A 21,658-nucleotide genomic window follows, 5' to 3' on the forward strand; every position below is an offset into this window, starting at 1 on the left:
TTCAATTCGATAGGCAGACCAATGAATTGTGACTGGTTTGATGGAGAGTGAATGCCTTTGAGAATTCATATAGGTCCCTTCATGCTCAATTTTTAAAAAAGGGCCTACAAAATGTGGGAAAAAGTTCAAGGGCTACTGGGGTTGCCCTAGTAAAGACCCTTCGACATTTAAGTCAGATCTAGAACTTTTAGAGAAATGTCTTCCTCTGAACTTTAAATCAAATCTAGAACCTTTAGAGAGATGTCTTAATAGAAAGAGATGCCAGGAGAAATAAAAAAGAAAAGAAGATAAAAAGGAAGCTCCAAAGAGAAAAGAGAGAGGATGTGTCTCAGAGTATTTGTGAGAGTGGGGAAAAAAGATGAGTGAGTGTCCCTTTTTTAGGGTTAGATCAGTAGCATATACACCAATTGATCGTTCTAACACACCTCTTATGATCCATCAGACTAGATGAAGATGTCTTTTTGCAGGTGTATCAATAATAATGGGCGGTTGGCTAATAAATACAAAGTCAATGAGCCCTTACCTTGTTTTCCACTGGCATCACATCAATCTATTTTACCTATATGTGCATTTATGGCCTCGGTGATGTATTGAGGAGACAACCAATGCGTAAGAGGTCGGCATCCTATCCTAGTCTCATCAGGTCGCACTCGATTCACACAATTTTTATTGAGGTGGGTCTCCTATATTCACTGATGGTTGGTCGGGCTTGCATTCAATATCGAGTCTTGAAGAAGTCTGTCCATCCATTTCGAGTTTTAACAGGATCATGAGTATTGTTATGATCTTTATATCTCATAAGTTGAGTATTTTTGCTGCCTGGTCGGACCAGACAGTGAGGTTCATGGAACCCTTCTGAATCTCGTGTACACATGTCGTGATCTTAACAAGTCCTATTATTTATATGTTATCAGATACTCTTTCACTTCTCTGATAGTTATTTATGACAATTGGAGGAGTGAATCTAATCTAACCTTATGGAGCCGTTATGGATGATTTTTGATGCATTTCCCTTCGAAAAACACGCCCTCATCGTTATCAATTCTCGAATAGGCGCAATTAAATGAAGGCGATGATTATCAGGGAGTTTTCAAAGAACCGCCATTAAATATTCCTTTAGACGCTTTAAACCACTTTGGCCTTTTTAAACTCGTTCCTTCTTGCTTTGAACTCCCTCCTTTAGCTCTTCCTTTGAGAATTTTTCTGCTTCAGGTATGTCTCCCTGTCTCGGTTGGTGTTGAAGATGTGGTGTCTTCGGTTGGCAGAGGGGATCGGGCAGATAGTTGAGAGGCTCCCGAATTGGCCTGTTTTTGCAACTTCGTTGTTTTTCTCAACCTTTTTGCAGTCTTCTCGATTTCTGAATTAAACTGAATTCTACTATTTTTAGATTTGATCATAAAAATAAAAATAAATTATTAAAGGTCCTCAGTAACGGCATCAAAATTTGACGGGTGTCGAATCTGTCAAATTTTATTTTACTTCCATTTTCTTGATTAATAAGAATGTGTAAATAGGATAAGTGAGTATCGATCCCACAGAGTTAACTCTGTTTAATTTAGATGACTAGTTATATAGAAGAATAATTTAATACAAAAAGTGAGAATAGAGATTTTTTGATAAAATTGGTTTTTTGCCTTTGGGCAAGCCAAAAATACTTAAAAGAAAAATAAACAATCCAATTAAATTTGAGAAATAAATATTTAATTAAAAATTCAGCTGAAGGTAATCAAATTGAATTATTTTGTAGTTAATCATCGATTACAAAAATAATTCATTTTTATTATATATTATTTGGTTACAGTGGTTAAACACGCAAATCCTACCAATTCTTCCTTATGATTAAATTAATCTGCTTCGCATTTAAATTAATTCCTAGTTAACTAAAAACTCCAACACACGTGTAGATTTAATTAGTCAACTGCATTAAGAGAGAAGAACCCAAACTTGATCAATAAAAACACGCGTTTTATTTAAATCAAATTTACTAATTCCTTAACATAAACTAATATGTTAATTGCTATTTATTATTAATCCAATTAAACAATTACGGATTTAATTGGATTAATTAGTAATATGTTGTCTTTTCAAGAGATTCAATGGACCCCTTGAATTCTTAAAAAAACAACAATGGAGGTGATATTTCTCGAATTTAGAAATTAACAAAATCGGACTGAGGTGGCAATTTTTGAAATTTAGAGCTGTCCATCGCCTTGGACTACAGGCTTGCCCAAGGCTATAACCTCCCAGTCCGAAAATCTTTCAATTCAGCCTCTTTTCATTCCTTTTCTTAACTTCCGCTCAAAAAACCTGTCCAAAATCAAATTCCAAGTAAAAATTAATTATTTATATGAAAATCATAGCAAAATCATATAAGGAAAAAGTGGTGAGTTTTGCAACTTATCACATTGTAAATATAAATCTATACTAGAACTCTCATCAAATGCTCCAGTATAGTTATCATTACATACAATAGTTTATTTTAAACACAGTATGAAATTTAAACTTTTACAAATTGAGATCATTGAATCCACAATATCATTACATGTCCATAACTAAGCTATTACACAAGAAACTATACCCAAGGAAGCTGTTGAACTCCTATAATAACTTTGATCCTACAAACCTGAGGTTAGGGGAAAAAGATAAACTACTATATTCTACTGAGTAGAAATATGGCATAAAGCAATATAATAAAATATATGCTAGCATGTATACATCATGACACAAACAAATCACAACAAGATGGACTTGCCACCCGTAACCCTCCATAAAATCTAATAGTGTCCGACCCACAACTAGTTCTCATTAGGACTTTCTCTTAAATATAATATATCAATGGTGCCAGGGGTGTAGAATGGGCACCATAGTCTTTCTTTTACATAGTGCTAGGAGCGTAGAATGGATTTTGATCTAAACTTTCATATCCGTCATACATAACATGTCATATCATATCGGAAGGGCTAGTGGTCTTCCAATATCCATTCACAACAACAATAAAATGTGTAATGTGTAATACCCGGCTAGACTCCGATACCGGAATTCCTACCGTCCGGTGGGATCTCGGATGTCGGAGACCTCTAGAAGGGTAAAATCATGTTTTTGTAAAATGTTTTCATGTTTTTAATGGTTTTAAGTATGAAATTAAATGAGTGTTTGCATGAAAAGTCCTTGGAGGGAAACCCAGGTTCTGCCGCCGAAAGTCATGTTCGACCGCCGAACATGCATGCGTTTTGGAGGCACGTTAGGCCCCCGAAAGCATGAGTGAGGGAAGTCCAGGTTCGGCCGCTGAAACTCAAGTTCGGCCGCCGAACATGGCATGCATGCGGAAGCACTTTCGGCCCCCGAACGTGGCCTGGCCAGCCACCTATAAAAGGGTCACTTGGCCGAAATGGGCGAGCTTTCTCCCATTTTCGGCCACAGCTAGCTTCCGACCTCCTTCTTCCAAATCTAGTGTTCTTCCTTCAAATCTCTACCATTTTTCTTGAGTTTTAAGCTTGCATTGAAGGTTTTGAACTTTTGAAACAATTTTTGGAGCTTTGGGAACTCAGGAGCTCATTTTCGTGGATCTCCAAGTTTAGGTCGTCTCCCTCTCGATCTTCAAGAGGTAAGAGCCGATCTTAAGCTCCTTATGTGTTTTAAGTAAGATTTTATGAGTTCTTTGGGTAGAAATGCATGTTAGGATATATGTTGAGTTATGGGTTAATATTGATGTTTTGAACAATGTGTGTTGATGTGTGTGTTTGAAGTGTTGTAGTTGGGGTATATGATTGTTTGAGACCCCTAGGAACTTGTATGCATGTCCTAGTTGAGCTTTATGCATGATTTGAGGTTTTGGGAGGCAAGAGGCTCATGTGAGCCAAGTTTCTGCCCTTTTGGGAGAAACCAGGTTCGGCAGCCGAAGGAACTTTCGGCCGCCGAACCCCCTTGTGGAGGCAGCATTCGGCTGCCGAAGCTTGCCCCCGAAAGAAGACTTTCGGATCTGTCTGGGAGATTCGGCAGTCGAAGGTGCCGCCGAACCTGCCTGACTTTCGGCTCTGGAGGGACTTTCGGCCGCTGAACCTGCCGCCGAAAGTGCCCTGTTCAGCCATTTCATGCATGTATTTCTATGATTATTTCATGATGTTCTAGGGGGTTTTTGGGGAATAGTTTAGAGTTATGTTCTAGCATGTTTGGTCCCTCATTTGAGTCCACATGTGTAGGTTCGGACCCGAGGAACCGAGGACCCCAGCAGTGAGTCCAGCTGCTTCGGTGTTGTCAGAGTCTGCCAGAGGTGAGTGGAACTAAACTTAATCTTTTAAATTAAATGTTTTATCATGTTTCATGCATCATGATTATGCAATAGGGTGATTGCATTAGTTTCACGAATATGCCGCATTGCATCATGTGTTGTTGATGTGGGTGAATGTTGGATGACCCAATTAGTCCATGACAGGAAGACCAGGACCCCATTCTACGGCCTGGCACGGAAATGAAAGACCAGGACCCCATTCTACGGCCTGGCACGATTGTGGACTCGAAGACCAGGAGCCCAGAGGAGGCCCTGGAATAATGGTAAGTAATGTATGTATGACAGGAAGACCAGGACCCCATGCTACGGCCTGACACTATGTTAGCTTGGACTAATTGGTGACAAGTTCACCCAACCCTTATGTGAATTGTCTGTGTTATGATGCATTTCATTAAAGCATAGTGTTAATATATTTTATAGTTAAGCTCACTGGGCTTTTAGCTCACCCCTCTCCCTTTACCCCCAGGCTTGCAGGTACAGTATAGTGCGGGAGTCCGGATAGAGTAAAGAAGTCATGCTTATGTAATAGCTAGCAATGGACATGATCAAATTGTAATGTAAAAGTACAGTATAGTTATGTAATGAGGTTTATGGATGATTAGTGTGTGCTTGACCATAGAATGTTGTATCCCTTTTTATACATGATCTTGGTTATTTTATGTCATTTATATAAACCAACTCAATAGATGTATGTCACCCATTGGGGGCACAGATGAGATCTCACAGAGGGATCAAAGTTGTGTTTATGTTTATGCACAGGTTGAGTTTGGTTGATGTTTATGGAAAGAAAAGTTTTTAATTTTTATGTATGTTGTTGATCATGTATGGGATTATACAGGTTTACAGGTTATATGTCAGGCTTGCTATGGGTCCCGGCGGCCTTAAGCCGATCTGGATCCTAGCGCCGGTAGCGGTCCGATTTTCGGGTCGTTACAGAATGGTATCAGAGCCCTAGGTTCATATGGTCGGACCTAGAGTGTCGGGCTCATAGATGTTATAGAAGATCAAGCACAATAGGAAAGATCATGTCCACTAGGATAGGATGTGGTGTCCTGTCTTGCATGATGATGTGAAATGCCATGATAATATGCATGTGCATTAATGATATGCTATGATAAGTGATGCATGTGATGCGGGTTCATGTGTGCTCACATGAACCATATGATGCTAATGTTTGTGCTATGTGTACTATTTTTCAGAAAACAGGATGAGAGGAACTCGTCGATCAGCAAGATTGACTGGAGTACCACCTGAGGATGAGAGCATGAGCGCCCGTCCTCCAGCATTGCCTAGGGCAATGTCTAGTAGGTCTAGCAGAGAAAAAGCAGCAAGAGACCCTAGAAGGTCTCTGGATCTGGGTAGAAGCAGATCAGTCAGAGGAACAGTTCAGGGAGGAGTGTCAGAGGACGTGGGGGATGATATGGATGTAGAGCAGAGGAGGGATGGCAGTCTGGGAGTTAGCATGTCAGAGGAAGGTATGGGAGAGTCCCAAGGAGGCACTCAAGCCTCGGGATTTGTTCAGCCACCTCACTACCCACATTTCTCACAACATCCCAGGTATTCGATGGGAGGTACATCGGATTACCCTAGTTTCACCCCTTATCCCACACAGATGCCATACCCACCATACTACCCACCATACTCTCAGTACCCAATGTATCCACCTCCACCCTACTATCCAAATCCAGCAAACCCTACCTCAGAAAATGTTGCACCACCTCCACCACCTGCAGAACCAGCAGCCCCAGTTGTTCAGCCACCTAGACCTAGCTCAGCCAGTGGGAGTAAGGTTAAGATGACCGACTACATGAAATTGGGTGCTCCTCAGTATGAAAAAGGGGACGACCCATTTGTGTATCTTGAAAGGGTTAAAGTAATCACAAATGAGATTGGGGCTGATGACAGTAGAGCCATTCAGATGGCCGAGTTCACGCTTAAGTGCAAGAAGGCACGGGAGTGGTTCAAGAATTATGTGAACCCGAGAGTGGACAGCATGACTTGGGAAGAGTTTGCAAACGAGTTTGCAGGATGGGCTTTTCCCGATAGTTCAAGGGAGCTGAAGATGATAGAGTTTGAACAGTTGAGGCAGACGGATGAAATGGGTGTGGAGGAGTTCACCGACAGATTTATGGAGCTGTTGCCTTTTTCTGGACAGAGTCTGGACACAGATTCAAAGAGGTCAAGGAGGTATGTCATGAAACTCCATTCCAGGTATTCCTCCTTGATTCAGTCAGTGGACAGGGAGAGCTTCCATGCCATAGTAGATATGGCCAGGAAAATGGAGGCCAGTGCCATCGTTCAGGGGACAGTTAAGCAGTCAGTGGCACAGTCTTCCGGTTCTAAAACTCCGGGTGGGGGAAGATTAGATCCCTCTACCCTGAGTGCAGCAGCTTTAGGCAGTAAGAGATGGGGTAAGCCCAAGGGTAAGAAGAACAAGTTCTGGAATACAGTCAAGTCCAGTCTGGGATTTGGGAGTGGCTCAAGCTCTGGTGCGGATAATGCAGTTTGTGCGAGGTGTGGTAAGCCACACAGGGGAGTATGTCGGTTTGGGACGAACGCCTGTTTCAGATGTGGTCAGGAGGGACATATGGCTCGAGATTGTCCAAGAGCAGTCCCGGTGGCTCAGTCCCAGCAGACAGCTTCAGGCAGTGTAGCGCAGCCAGCAGCTCCAGCCGTGACTCAGGCCAGTGGCAGAGGCAGAGGGAGAGGGGCAGCCTCTTCTTCAGCGGGTTTCAGAGGTGAAGGTCCATCAGCTCCAACACGGATCTTCACAATGACACAACAGGAGGCAGATGCATCTAACACCGTGGTGGCAGGTAACTTAATTATTGGTTGTTCAGATGTATATGCCTTGATGGACCCTGGCGCATCTCATTCTTTTATCGCTCCGAGAGCCGTGGGGAGGTTGGGTCTGATGACTTCTGGGTTAGAGTGTCCTCTCTGGGTCAGTGGACCCAAGTGTGATCCATCTGTGGTAGAGTCAGTCTGCCAGTGTAGTCCTGTGTTTGTTGAGGGAAGATGCTTGTCCGCCGACCTAGTGGTTCTAGATTTGACAGATTTTGATGTCATTCTAGGGATGGACTGGTTATCTACCCATGGTGCTACCTTGGACTGCAGAGACAAGGTAGTCAGGTTCAGAGGTCAAGATGGGTCTGAGGTTGTCTTCAGAGGAGACAGGAGGGGTACACCTAGAGGTCTGATATCAGCTCTTCAGGCTCGTAGGTTGCTCAGGAGGGGATGTCAGGGGTATTTGGCTCATGTGAGAGAGCTTAGCAGTCAGGTTAGAGAGCCCGCCTCGGTGCCAGTGGTTAGAGAGTTCTTAGATGTGTTTCCAGACGAACTGCCAGGTTTACCACCTGCTAGGGAGATAGAGTTCGAGATAGAACTGATGCCTGGAACCCAACCGATCTCTATCCCTCCCTACAGGATGGCACCAGCAGAATTGAAAGAGTTGAAGGAGCAGTTGCAGGAGCTGGTAGACAAGGGCTTCATCCGACCGAGTACCTCACCCTGGGGTGCTCCAGTTTTGTTCGTGAGAAAGAAGGATGGATCCCTTAGACTTTGTATCGACTACAGGCAGTTGAACAAAGTCACTACCAAGAACAAGTACCCATTGCCAAGGATCGACGATCTATTCGACCAGCTAGCAGGAGCGGGTTATTTCTCCAAAATAGATCTGAGGTCCGGGTATCATCAGTTGAGGATCAGGGAAGAGGACGTACCAAAGACGGCTTTCAGGACCAGATATGGGCATTTTGAGTTCCTTGTGATGCCGTTCGGGTTAACTAACGCCCCTGCAGCATTCATGGATCTCATGAACAGAGTGTTTAGCCAGTACCTGGATCACTTCGTTATTGTCTTCATAGATGATATCTTGGTGTATTCCAGGAATGCAGAGGAGCATGCCCATCATCTGAGGTTGGTTCTACAGACCTTGAGGGAACATGGCTTGTATGCCAAGTTCTCCAAGTGTGAGTTCTGGCTAAGGAGCATTTCATTCTTGGGGCATGTAGTGTCAGAGAATGGGATTGAGGTGGACCCCAAGAAGACAGAAACTGTGGCTAACTGGCCTAGACCCACTTCAGTAACAGAGATCAGGAGTTTCTTGGGTTTGGCAGGTTACTACAGGAGGTTCGTTCAGGACTTCTCAAAAATTGCAGCTCCTCTGACCAGACTAACCAGGAAGAATCAGAAGTTTCTGTGGACCGACTAGTGTGAGGAGAGTTTTGAAGAGCTTAAGAAGAGGTTGACTTCAGCACCAGTGTTAGCTCTGCCATCTAGTGATGCAGACTTTGCAGTCTTTTGTGATGCGTCCCGTGTGGGACTGGGTTGTGTGCTTATGCAGAATGAGAGGGTGATTGCTTATGCTTCTAAGCAGCTAAAGAAGCATGAGTTGAATTACCCCACGCATGACCTTGAGATGGCAGCAGTAATCTTTGCACTCAAGATGTGGAGGCACTACCTCTATGGGGTAAAATGTGAGATCTTCACCGATCATAAAAGCCTGCAATACATCTTGAGTCAAAGAGATTTGAATTTGAGACAGAGGAGATGGGTAGAGCTACTGAGTGACTATGATTGCAAGATTCAGTATCATCCGGGTAAGGCGAATGTTGTGGCAAACGCCCTAAGCCGGAAGTCACTAGGCAGTCTATCCCACATCACGGCAGAGAGGAGACCAGTGGTGAAGGAGTTTTACAAGCTCATTGAGGAAGGTCTACAGATGGAGTTATCTGGTACAGGTGCCTTGGTGGCCCAGATGAGAGTGACACCTGTGTTTCTGGAGCAAGTGGCTCAGAAACAGCATGAGGACCCAAAGTTAGTGAAGATTGCCAGGACTGTTCAGTCAAGCAAAGACAGCGAGTTCAAATTCGACAACAAGGGGATCCTCCGTTATGGGAGTCGTTTATGTGTACCAGATGACATAGGGCTAAAAGGAGACATTATGAGAGAGGCTCATAATGCAAGATACAACATTCACCCCGGAGCCACCAAAATGTATCAGGATCTGAAGAAAGTTTATTGGTGGCCAGCTATGAAGAGAGAAGTGGCACAGTTTGTGTCAGCCTGTGAAGTTTGTCAGAGGGTGAAGCTGGAACATCAGAAGCCGGCTGGAATGCTTAACCCGCTACCTATTCCAGAGTGGAAATGGGAGAATATAGCTATGGACTTCGTAGTGGGGTTACCGGCGACGTCCAACAGATTGGACTCCATATGGGTGGTTGTGGACAGACTCACCAAATCTGCTCACTTCATCCCTGTCAGGAGTGGCTATTCTGTGGACAAGTTGGCGCAGGTGTATGTTGATGAGATAGTCAGACTGCATGGGGTTCCTGTTTCTATAGTGTCAGATAGAGGGCCCCAGTTCACCTCCAGGTTTTGGCGGAGTCTGCAGAATGCCATGGGTACCAGGTTGGATTTTAGCACTGCCTTCCACCCACAGACAGACGGACAGTCAGAGAGGACCATCCAGACCATAGAAGATATGCTAAGAATGTGTGTGCTGGACTTTGGCGGTTCTTGGAGGCAACATCTACCTTTGGTGGAGTTTGCCTACAATAACAGCCATCATGCTAGCATCGGGATGGCTCCATATGAAGCTTTATATGGGAGGAAGTGCAGGTCACCTGTTTGCTGGGAGGAAGTTGGAGAAAAGGCCTTGGCAGGGCCTGAGCTAGTAGAGATCACCAGCAGGGTGGTACCCTTAATCAAAGAAAGAATCAAGACTGCTGCAAGCAGACAGAAGAGTTATGCAGACATCCGCAGAAGACTAGTAGAGTTCCAGGAGGGGGATCTGGTATTGCTCAAGGTGTCTCCAATGAAAGGAGTGGTTCGGTTCGGGAAGAAGGGTAAGCTGGCTCCGCGGTACATCGGACCCTTTGAAGTTCTGCAAAGAATTGGGAATGTATCGTACAAGCTGGATTTACCTGCTTCAATGGAGAGAATCCATCCGGTTTTCCATGTTTCTATGTTGAGAAAGTTCGTGTCAGATCCGGGCAAGGTTCTTAGTGAGCCTGATGTGGAGATCCAAGAGGATCTCACCTATGTTGAGCAGCCAGTACGGATCCTAGACACCCAGATCAGGAAGCTGAGAAACAAGGAAATCCCGATGGTGAAAGTCCTGTGGAACCACCACAATATGGAAGAATGCACTTGGGAGACACGGGAGTCCATGCTCCGGCAATATCCTCATCTCTTTTAAGGTTAGTCTCTATGTGTTTCATGTGTGTGTTATGTTGTTTGCTATGCATGTGCTGGTTGAGGAACATTTGGGGACGAATGTTCTTAAGGGGGGGAGAATGTAATACCCGGCTAGACTCCGATACCGGAATTCCTACCGTCCGGTGGGATCTCGGATGTCGGAGACCTCTAGAAGGGTAAAATCATGTTTTTGTAAAATGTTTTCATGTTTTTAATGGTTTTAAGTATGAAATTAAATGAGTGTTTGCATGAAAAGTCCTTGGAGGAAAACCCAGGTTCGGCCGCCGAAAGTCAAGTTCGGCCGCCGAACATGCATGCGTTTTGGAGGCACGTTAGGCCCCCGAAAGCATGAGTGAGGGAAGTCCAGGTTCGGCCGCCGAAACTCAAGTTCGGCCGCCGAACATGGCATGCATGCGGAAGCACTTTCGGCCCCCGAACGTGGCCTGGCCAGCCACCTATAAAAGGGTCACTTGGCCGAAATGGGCGAGTTTTCTCCCATTTTCGGCCACAGCTAGCTTTCGACCTCCCTCTTCCAAATCTAGTGTTCTTCCTTCAAATCCCCACCATTTTTCTTGAGTTTTAAGCTTGCATTGAAGGTTTTGAACTTTTGAAACAAGTTTTGGAGCTTTGGGAACTCAGGAGCTCATTTTCGTGGATCTCCAAGTTTAGGTCGTCTCCCTCTCGATCTTCAAGAGGTAAGAGCCGATCTTAAGCTCCTTATGTGTTTTAAGTAAGATTTTATGAGTTCTTTGGGTAGAAATGCATGTTAGGATATATGTTGAGTTATGGGTTAATATTGATGTTTTGAACAATGTGTGTTGATGTGTGTGTTTGAAGTGTTGTAGTTGGGGTATATGATTGTTTGAGACCCCTAGGAACTTGTATGCATGTCCTAGTTGAGCTTTATGCATGATTTGAGGTTTTGGGAGGCAAGAGGCTCATGTGAGCCAAGTTTCTGCCCTTTTGGGAGAAACCAGGTTCGGCAGCCGAAGGAACTTTCGGCCGCCGAACCCCCTTGTGGAGGCAGCATTCGGCTGCCGAAGCTTGCCCTCGAAAGAAGACTTTCGGATCTGTCTGGGAGATTCGGCCGCCGAAGGTGCCGCCGAACCTGCCTGACTTTCAGCTCTGGAGGGACTTTCGGCCGCCGAACCTGCCGCCGAAAGTGCCCTGTTCAGCCATTTCATGCATGTATTTCTATGATTATTTCATGATGTTCTAGGGGGTTTTTGGGGAATAGTTTAGAGTTATGTTCTAGCATGTTTGGTCCCTCATTTGAGTCCACCTGTGTAGGTTCGGACCCGAGGAACCGAGGACCCCAGCAGTGAGTCCAGCTGCTTCGGTGTTGTCAGATTCTGCCAGAGGTGAGTGGAACTAAACTTAATCTTTTAAATTAAATGTTTTATCATGTTTCATGCATCATGATTATACAATACGGTGATTGCATTAGTTTCACGAATATGCCGCATTGCATCATGTGTTGTTGATGTGGGTGAATGTTGGATGACCCAATTAGTCCATGACAGGAAGACCAGGACCCCATTCTACGGCCTGGCACGGAAATGAAAGACCAGGACCCCATTCTACGGCCTGGCACGATTGTGGACTCGAAGACCAGGAGCCCAGAGGAGGCCCTGAAATAATGGTAAGTAATGTATGTATGACAGGAAGACCAGGACCCCATGCTACGGCCTGGCACTATGTTAGCTTGGACTAATTGGTGACAAGTTCACCCAACCCTTATGTGAATTGTCTGTGTTATGATGCATTTCATTAAAGCATAGTGTTAATATGTTTTATAGTTCAGCTCACTGGGCTTTTAGCTCACCCCTCTCCCTTTACCCCCAGGCTTGCAGGTACAGTATAGTGCGGGAGTCCGGATAGAGTAAAGAAGTCATGCTTATGTAATAGCTAGCAATGGACATGATCAAATTGTAATGTAAAAGTACAGTATAGTTATGTAATGAGGTTTATGGATGATTAGTGTGTGCTTGACCATAGAATGTTGTATCCCTTTTTATACATGATCTTGGTTATTTTATGTCATTTATGTAAACCAACTCAACAGATGTATGTCACCCATTGGGGGCACATATGAGATCTCACAGAGGGATCAAAGTTGTGTTTATGTTTATGCATAGGTTGAGTTTGGTTGATGTTTATGGAAAGAAAAGTTTTTAATTTTTATGTATGTTGTTGATCATGTATGGGATTATACAGGTTTACAAGTTATATGTCAGGCTTGCTACGGGTCCCGGTGGCCTTAAGCCGATCTGGATCCTAGCGCCGGTAGCGATCCGATTTTCGGGTCGTTACATAATGCGTCATATTCATGAATCTAATGCAGAGCAACCTATTCAAGTATACATGGTATTCATGATACATGAATATGCTTAAAAAATTTGATTCGATAAAAATAAGTGTTTAATTTAATTTTACTCACCTCTTGTAGACACAAATCTCACTCTATAGCAGTTACCTTACTGCTGGCCTCTACGGTCTTCCAAGTCTAATCCTGCATAAACGAACTTAAATGAGGGATCAAACATAATTTTTATAACTCTTGAAACTACTCTAAGAAACCCCTAAAAGCATACTAGAAGACACATAAAAAATAGACTAAAAATAGTTGTATATGGGACTTTTGGCAGTAGGTTCGGTAGCCTAACTTTTGGGTCTGTATGCAGGTTAGGTTGCCAAAAATGGCAACCTTCACATATAGTTTTAGGGTCAAACCTGGGTTCAGAGGCCGAACTTGAGTTCCTCTGCAATGCAGAACTCGATTTTGCCACTTCTCCACATCCTCCAAATCACAACTAAAACCATATGCAACAATCGAAAACCATGTTTCAAAAAAATCTAACTTACCTCTTAATGGAGCAACAATAATAAAAGATCTGAATGGAGGAGGGAGAGAAAGATTTGTGAAAGAGATCCGCTACTTGCTAAAACTTGAACCTCTAAATGAGGCTTTAAAACAAAAACCAATTCCTCAACAGGGAGAAGGATTTTGATAAAAAAAATCATGTTGAAATTCAGAAAAAGAGTTAAATTTAATTTTTGAATTGAGAATGGAGAGAAAATAGTCCCATTCTCGAGTTGAGAGTAGCTTTTATAAGTGGTTATTTAAGATTACATTCTACAGGTTCAACGATCAAACTTAATAGATTTTTTTTTATTCAAATTTCATTTAAAAAAATTAAAATTAATTTTATAAAAATCTATTATACTTTTCTAAAATTTCAGATTTCGAATTTTAACAAAGAGTTTATTAAAAATTTAAAATTTTGATACCAAAATTAATTGGGCATTACAACCATGAGTATAAGGTCGGTAAAATGCAACATGCATTCATAAGAATATTAAAAAAACCAAAAAAAGAAAAATTGAAGCAAGAGAAAGCGGTCCCAAGAAAATAGTCTAAAAAATATTTAGCCAACCATCTAACTAATAAAACACAAAATTATTTACAGTTTAATTCGATAATAAAGAGAGAAATCCTTAACCAAAATAGGTGAGAGAAAGTTTCTCCTTTCCACTAGCGTAGGAGAAGCCAATGAAATAACAGACAAAAAAGAATTTTGAAAACTCTTTAAAAAAGTGCATTACAAGGAAAATTTTTACACAAGAAAGTAATTGATTAATAATAATTGACATGATATTAGACATTTTCTCTCCATTTTGAATGTATGATTCTACAAAATTTTAATTTAATTATTTTTTTAACTTAAAAATTTTTCATTTAAAAAAAATTAAAATTTATATAATTTTATAAAAATTCATTTGAATTTTATTTTTAAAAAATAATAGAAGAGTACATAAAAATTACTATGCAATAAATGAAACATGCACTAAATATATGAATTATTTTTATTATTTACACCTCGCACTAATTGTCTGACATTTTCATGATTTATGTACTCTACTATTAGAGGACATTGCCTATTTTTGCAAGGTACTTCAAACGGATACAACTTTTATAAGGTAATTATGAATCCTAACTATTAAAAAAAAAAAATAAAACCTTTCTTTTTCGGGCGAGTCGTTTTCGATTTAAATTGAAAAAATCGATTCAACTGAATTAATTTTAAATATTTCAGTTATTTTAATTCGGTTCGATTTTAATAAGAAAAAAATTAAAAAAATTAAATCAAACAGATTAATGATAATAGTATATTATTTTCAATAATACATAGAGATGAGATCATATTAAAATTAAAATATTTTAATTAAATTTTAAAATATTAAAAATAAAAAATAAAAAATAAAAAAATTATTAAAAATTTAAATTCATCCAACCTAACCAAATAAAATAAAATCAAACCAATTCGATTTAATTTAATTTTTAATCAAAATCAAACCGACTAAAGTTCCACTCTTACAATATCAAAGAAATAGCTTCATTCAAATATCAGTGTATCAGAGATCTCATATCATTGTTCAGTTTACATAATTTATTTACAGAAAATAATTTATATATTTTATAAAAAAATTTAAAAATTACTTTAATTTAAAAAATAAATAATATTAATAAATTTATATGTAATTGTATTAATAAAATTATCAAAGTCTAAAGAATACCTATTTCTTTTTAAAAATAAGTTGTTTTTTTTAATATTATAATATTTTCTTTAATTAAAAATATTTTTCTATTGATATTTTTTAAAACGTTTTAAATGTTAAAAAATAAAAAAAATATTTTTCATAAAATAAAAGAAAACTTATGGGCAAAGAACCTTTTTGACATTCTTATTGTTCAACAGTGTTCATGTGCTCAGACTTCAAACTTTCCAGTCATATCATAATATTACGGTATATAATTTATAATTTAGTAGAATTTAAATTTTATTTATTTTATAAAAATATTATTCATGATAATTATTTTCACATTTTTTAATATTGAGGCAATTAGAAAAAAATTTATTAAAAAAAATTTACTAATAAAAAATTAAAATAAATTATTTTCAAGTAAAAATAGATTTTAAAAATATTATTAACATTTTTACATATAAGTTAATTAATAGCTAAAAATATTTTTAAATATAATTTGTGAAGAAAAGATACATTACCTAATTATTATTTAATTATTTATTTTAATTATTTCTTCATGACAAACACACTTTAAATTATATTTAGGCATAACAGAAATAAATTAAAAATAGAGTTGCATTGGTTAATGGAAGTCAAAAAAAAAAGAAAAAAAAGAAAATGGAAGTCAGAGATGGGAAATAAATTTTTATTTATTATTATAATTAGCTTAACAATTAATGAAAGGAAAATCCCATTGGTAGCAATAGAGAAATTGTCATAATCACATTACTTCACGCACCATCATTAATTTATAAATAATATAATACAGTTCGATTAGTTCATTTAAAATTAAATTAAATAAATTAAAAATTATAATTTCAGTATTTATAAAAATTAAATTAAATATTTAATTTTAAATAAAAATTAAACTAAATTAATTTGATTCGATTGAATTTAATTGATTAAATTTTTTAATAATTTTTTTTATTTTTTAAATTTATTTTTAATATTTTAAAATTTAATTAAAATATTTTAATTTAATTTTTTATATTATAAAAAATAATATATTATTATTATTAATGATTTAATTTTTTAATTAAAATCGAACCGAATTAAAATAATTAAAATTTTAAAAATAAAAATTAAATTAAATCAAAATAAATAAAAAATTAAATTAAAATTTTAAATTAATTTATTTGGATTAATTTTTTTAACTTAAACTAAAAAGTGCTGCCCTATTTATTTATATAATGTCTTTTTCTTAAATATTTTTGACGTCATAAATTGCTGAATTGCTTTTCCATCCTTTGCCACTTCCAGGGACAGAGACAACCACCAATAACTCAGTCAAACTAATAATAGTCATGCCATTTTAGGATTTTTTTTTTTTTGCCCATTTTTTTATAATATCTGTTCCCTTTAACTCATAATTAAAATCCTTTTAGATGACATTAAAATTTTGTAATATTTTTTTTCCCTTTTTTTTTGCTTGTAACATCATCCTTAATAAAAGAAAAGGTTGTAGGAAAAGTGGATAACAATATGTAAAATTTTAAATTATACTTTATCAATTTTAATTAAAAAATGTAATTCTAATGGTTCTTTTAAGTTTTCAAACTACTTATGAAAAAAAAAAAAAAAACCCACTTGCTGTATAAAAGGAATATGGATATAAGAAGTTAGGCCAAAGACATACTTTATTAGAAAAAAAAAAAAGTTCTCATGCTTTGAATTTTAAAAGCATTATGGACCACATTTAAACTAATAATCTTATAATGGCCGAAATAAAATTGTATCATGATTGGTTAATCTGTAAGAAAGAGAATGTGAGATGATTAGCGTTTACAGCATCTATTCTGACGTTCAATTTAGTAAACTGAAGAGAAATATGAGTAATGTAATATTTTGAATTCAAAAGTAGTTGTGCAAGAATGTGTACTTTAGTCTATGTGATTATTAGATTTTATACTGTAAAAAAATAGAGTTAATTATCGCAACTCTTGAAAATCTAATGAGATTATCGACTAATTGATAGAAAATTCTATAATCACAGGTGATCTGTTGAATTAATAATAATTTTATGTGAAAACTCAGTCTATTTGGGAGAGGGTGAATCTTGATGAAAAGTTGGGCGTCACAGTGTCAGCGTCTTTTTTTTTACAGGTTGGGCCGCATATTAACTTATTAAACTTTTGCCATGTGTCTCTATCTTATAATAATAGCACGTGACTCACTTTGAACATTGTAGTATTACATTATTTATTAAAAAAATACAAACTATAAATACGTGGATATATACATATAAAACTCAATTGTTATCTAATTTTACCAATTACAATCAATAACTTTTTATATATAAAGAATTTTTTTTCTTTAAATGCAAATTGTTTTAAGAATGTTATAAAAGATTATGCTACCTGTTAATTTGAATTTATAAGATTATTTTATTTATTTTAAATAGGTTAGATGCCTCATGAATGTTTTTAAAATTTAGAATATTATAAAAAAATTTTAATAAAATTTAGGAATATAAATATATTTTTTATTTAAAAAGTTATGAAATTATTATTGTGAATTTGGATGTTGGAAATAATAAGGCAACTCAAACATCTTAAAAACTATATTTAAAAAAAAAAAAAAAAACTGTTAGGCGATAAATAAAAGATCGGACAACCATTTCAAAAGTCGGACGATTACCTAAAGACAGATGATCAAGTCAACAAATTAGATTAGATGAACACTCCAATAGATCATATCGAACTATCACTCCAAAATGATTACTCTAAAATGATCAAGTCGGAAATCAGATTAGATGACCATTCTAATATACTAAATTGGATGATCACTTCAATAGATCATGTCGGACTACTATTTAAAGATGACCAAGTCGGACAATTAGGTTAGTGACTATTTCAAAAATGCAGGTCGAACTACCATTTTAAGATGATCAGGTTGGATAACTATTTTAAAATAATTGGATTAGAATCAGTTTGATATTCTAGAATTTTCTCTCTTATTCTCCCTCTTAACTTGCATGTATTTTCTTTCAAAATATTCAATAGATTTATATATAAGCGTATTCTATTCAAATAAAATAATTAAATTTATTTTACCTTAATTTCTCTATTTCAGTCCATTTGTAACAAAAACAACACAATCCATTTTAAATAAACAGCTAGGAGATTAGGGTAGGTTAAGTAATGTATTTGACTTTTTCTCAATAACAAATAAAGAAAAATAATTAACAAAGATGGAGTAAAATCTGGGGAGGTGAGTACCATTGGACCCAAAAAAAAAAAAAAAAAATTAAACAAAGCCAAATTTGATGAGATCATCAACAAAGAAACAATAAATAATACAATTATCCATCTATCTATATATAAAAACAATATAAAAAATAAATTAATTTTGAGGAGATGGATAACCTTATTATATCAATGCCATATCTTTCTCCCTGTGAAGAGGCAAAACTTTTCCTTGATTAAAGAGAGCATATAAATTTTGTATAATTAATATTTTTTTAATATTTATTATTATACTTTGAATATTAATTTGGATAACTATTAAGCAAAAAGGAAGGGGAGGAGGAGAATTAATTAAGGGGAAATGAACTGTACAAAGGATTTTAATACAGGAATCCCAATCAGTGGGCTTGAAATAGAGAATATAAAAAGGAGGAAGTCCTTTTCGAATGAGAAATAAATTAATAAAAATTACAATTTAATCCCTATATTTTTAATAAAATTAATTATTTGACCTTATCACTATTATATTTTAAAATTTAGACAATTATATTTTAACAACAATTGTAAAACTATTATTTTAATACTATTAAAACTACAATTTAAGAGTAATTTAAAGTTGTTGTAAATAATATTTAATTTTTTATATAATAATATAATATAATAAAAAATTTATTTTATATTTAATAAAATTATAATTTTAAAATTATGAGAATTAAATAATTATAATTTTAAAATTGCAGGAACTAGATAGTTGTTTTATGCATTAAATAGATTAATTAAATACAGTGTTGTGTTATTTTACATATTCACACGGTATTGACAATTAATTTAAATAAATGGTTACCTATTTGAAAGGATGTGGACTAAATTAATAATATGCTTCTGAAAATGAAAGTACTAAATATAATTTTACTAAATTATATGTACTAAATAACAAATTTTCCATAAATTAATTAAGTTTTAGGATTATGTTCACATTAGCTTGCACGTCCTCCATAAACAAATAACAAAAGCTAATCTGTCAACATGGCGGCCAATTTTTTAAAGGACCACCCTTCTCTTTCTTCACCTTCTCTCCCAATTCTTCTCCTTCTCACATCACCAACCTAACCTTCTCTCTTTCTGTATCACTCCCCTTCTCCTTCTCCTCCTCCTCCTCCAATTATTCCCTTGAATAATCATCTCGCCGGCAAAGAGTGGTCGAGACTCGAGACTCAAGACTCAAGATTCAAGACTCGGGATTCATCCCACCATAAGATTAATTATCAGCTTTGGCTCTTGGAGGCCCCATAGTCCAACTTAATGAACGGAAAATTCAACACCAACCTACTAATCACTCAGAAAGAAGAGAACGACAATATAGAAAGTGGTCCTGACTCTCCTCCTTCCAGCTTGCTTAACGACACGAAGATGACTTCTACTTCCTCCCCAAAAAGAAGGTATGATTAAATCCCATTAAATATCTTGTGGCTGCAAGTTAAAGATCATAGACTATAGAGTAAATTCAGAATTATATCTTTTTGATAGGCTTTCTTTGTAAAATTTGTACCTTGGATTTATCAGCAAACGGGAGATACAAAAGAGAGTAATCTCGGTGCCAATCAAGGACGTAGAAGGGTCAAGGCTCAAAGCCGAGACTGCTCCGCCGCCGTCCGATTCTTGGGCTTGGAGAAAGTACGGCCAGAAACCCATCAAGGGGTCACCTTACCCTAGGTATATAAATACATATAACCCACATCACGCCTTCTCCTTCAAATGCTTTCCATCTCTATAGTTCAATATAAAGATTGTATCAAGAACGTATCTTAATTATAACACAGAATGTGTTCGAGAGTAAATAGGAGCAAGTTTACTGTCTGAAACATGGGTAGACCAAAGACAGAAATTGATAGATATGACTGTTTTGTCAGAAAATTTTGTTTTTTTTTGCAGAGGATACTACAGGTGTAGCAGTTCAAAGGGTTGCCCAGCCAGAAAACAGGTAGAGAGGAGCCGTGTGGACCCATCTTTGCTAGTGGTCACCTACTCTTGTGAACACAACCACCCTTGGCCACCTCCTTCAAAGACCCACCACCACAGTAATAGCTCCTCCACCAAACTCAACTTACCCAAGCCTGAAATCTCCACTTCCAGTACCAAACCAGAAAACCCAGAACCCGAACCTGAACCAGAGGAGAAGTTCACTGATCTTGGTGATGACTCACTTATTAGTACAGATGAGTTTAGCTGGTTTGTAGAAATGGAAACCACCTCTTCCACCATCCTCGAGAGTCCCATTTTTGCGGATGAAAGAAGCACGGCGGAAGCCGAGGCATCGATGTTTTTCCCTATGGGAGAAGAGGATGAATCCTTGTTCGCCGATCTGGAGGAACTACCGGAATGCACGGCGGTGTTCAGGCACCACCGTGGAGTAGGCCCACAAGTCCAGATCTGCTGACACGTTACATTGTCATCACACGGATTATAAAATTCAAAGGTGGGCGTATCCTGCACCACAAGATAACAAACAGAAATATATATATATATATATATATATATATATATATATTTTTTTTTTTTTTTTTTTTTTCTTTCTTCTTCTTCTAATTTACTACTCTGTTTTTCCTTTTTCTTTTTTGTTAATTTTTATTATTGTTTTTAGTTCCCATTTCCCCTTGATTTCAGCGTAGTAAGTGAATAAAGCTCCAATTCTGAAGTCTCTAGCGGTAGCGATCCCATTGTAATTATGAAGCATTTGCCGTCTCAGAGTGGATATTTCAATTCAATGTTTTAAAAAACTCATTTTTTTTTTCCGAAGAAAAAAAAAATCACATTTATGATTTTTAGTCGACAGCAAGTTAGCTAAGAAACTCATTTTCTGTTCTACTCTTCATCCACTTTGGCGATATTTTAGCAATTTTTTTTCTAAAATTTATCTTTATATCTATTAATTAATATAATATCTTTTTGTGATCCTTCAAACTTATTATTTCCTTTTTATCTCCTTTAATTATCTCATTTTTCTATTGAGTTTAAAGTAATTAATTAAGATAGCTAAAAAGCGACCTAATCAAATTAAACAAGTTATTTTATTACGGGTTAGATGATTTAATTAATTCAAATTAATTTGTTCATTAATTACTTAAAAACATTTGGACAATAAATAAAAGAGTTATTGAAGAAATAAATCCAAATCGTTTATAATAATTCACATTTATATTTTATATTTTAAATTATAAAATTAAACCTTTTTAATTTATCACAATTATAACTAAAAAATTAAATTGAATTTATATAAATTAAGGTAAATTATAATACAATTCCTAAAATTTTACTTAAAATAAAATAATTTTAAAATACATATTTTTATTATAATAATGTCATTTTTTATTAATCTCGTTATTTACTCAATATTCAC

At 36.8% G+C, this 21,658-nt stretch overlaps 1 protein-coding gene across 1 annotated transcript; it reads left to right on the top strand.

The window, feature by feature from the left end:
• Nucleotides 1–19,283: 19,283 nt before the first annotated feature.
• Nucleotides 19,284–21,124, top strand: LOC110608207 (probable WRKY transcription factor 65). The gene is made up of 3 exons (XM_021747419.2): nucleotides 19,284–19,700; nucleotides 19,825–19,974; nucleotides 20,194–21,124. Exons 1-3 carry the CDS (start codon nucleotides 19,564–19,566, stop codon nucleotides 20,696–20,698), a joined length of 792 nt encoding a protein of 263 aa, XP_021603111.1. The 5' UTR covers nucleotides 19,284–19,563; the 3' UTR covers nucleotides 20,699–21,124.
• The last annotated feature ends 534 nt before the right edge of the window (nucleotides 21,125–21,658 follow it).

This window comes from Manihot esculenta, chromosome 16 (genome assembly GCF_001659605.2).
Source record: "Manihot esculenta cultivar AM560-2 chromosome 16, M.esculenta_v8, whole genome shotgun sequence".
In the NCBI taxonomy this organism is placed as follows: domain Eukaryota; kingdom Viridiplantae; phylum Streptophyta; class Magnoliopsida; order Malpighiales; family Euphorbiaceae; genus Manihot; species Manihot esculenta.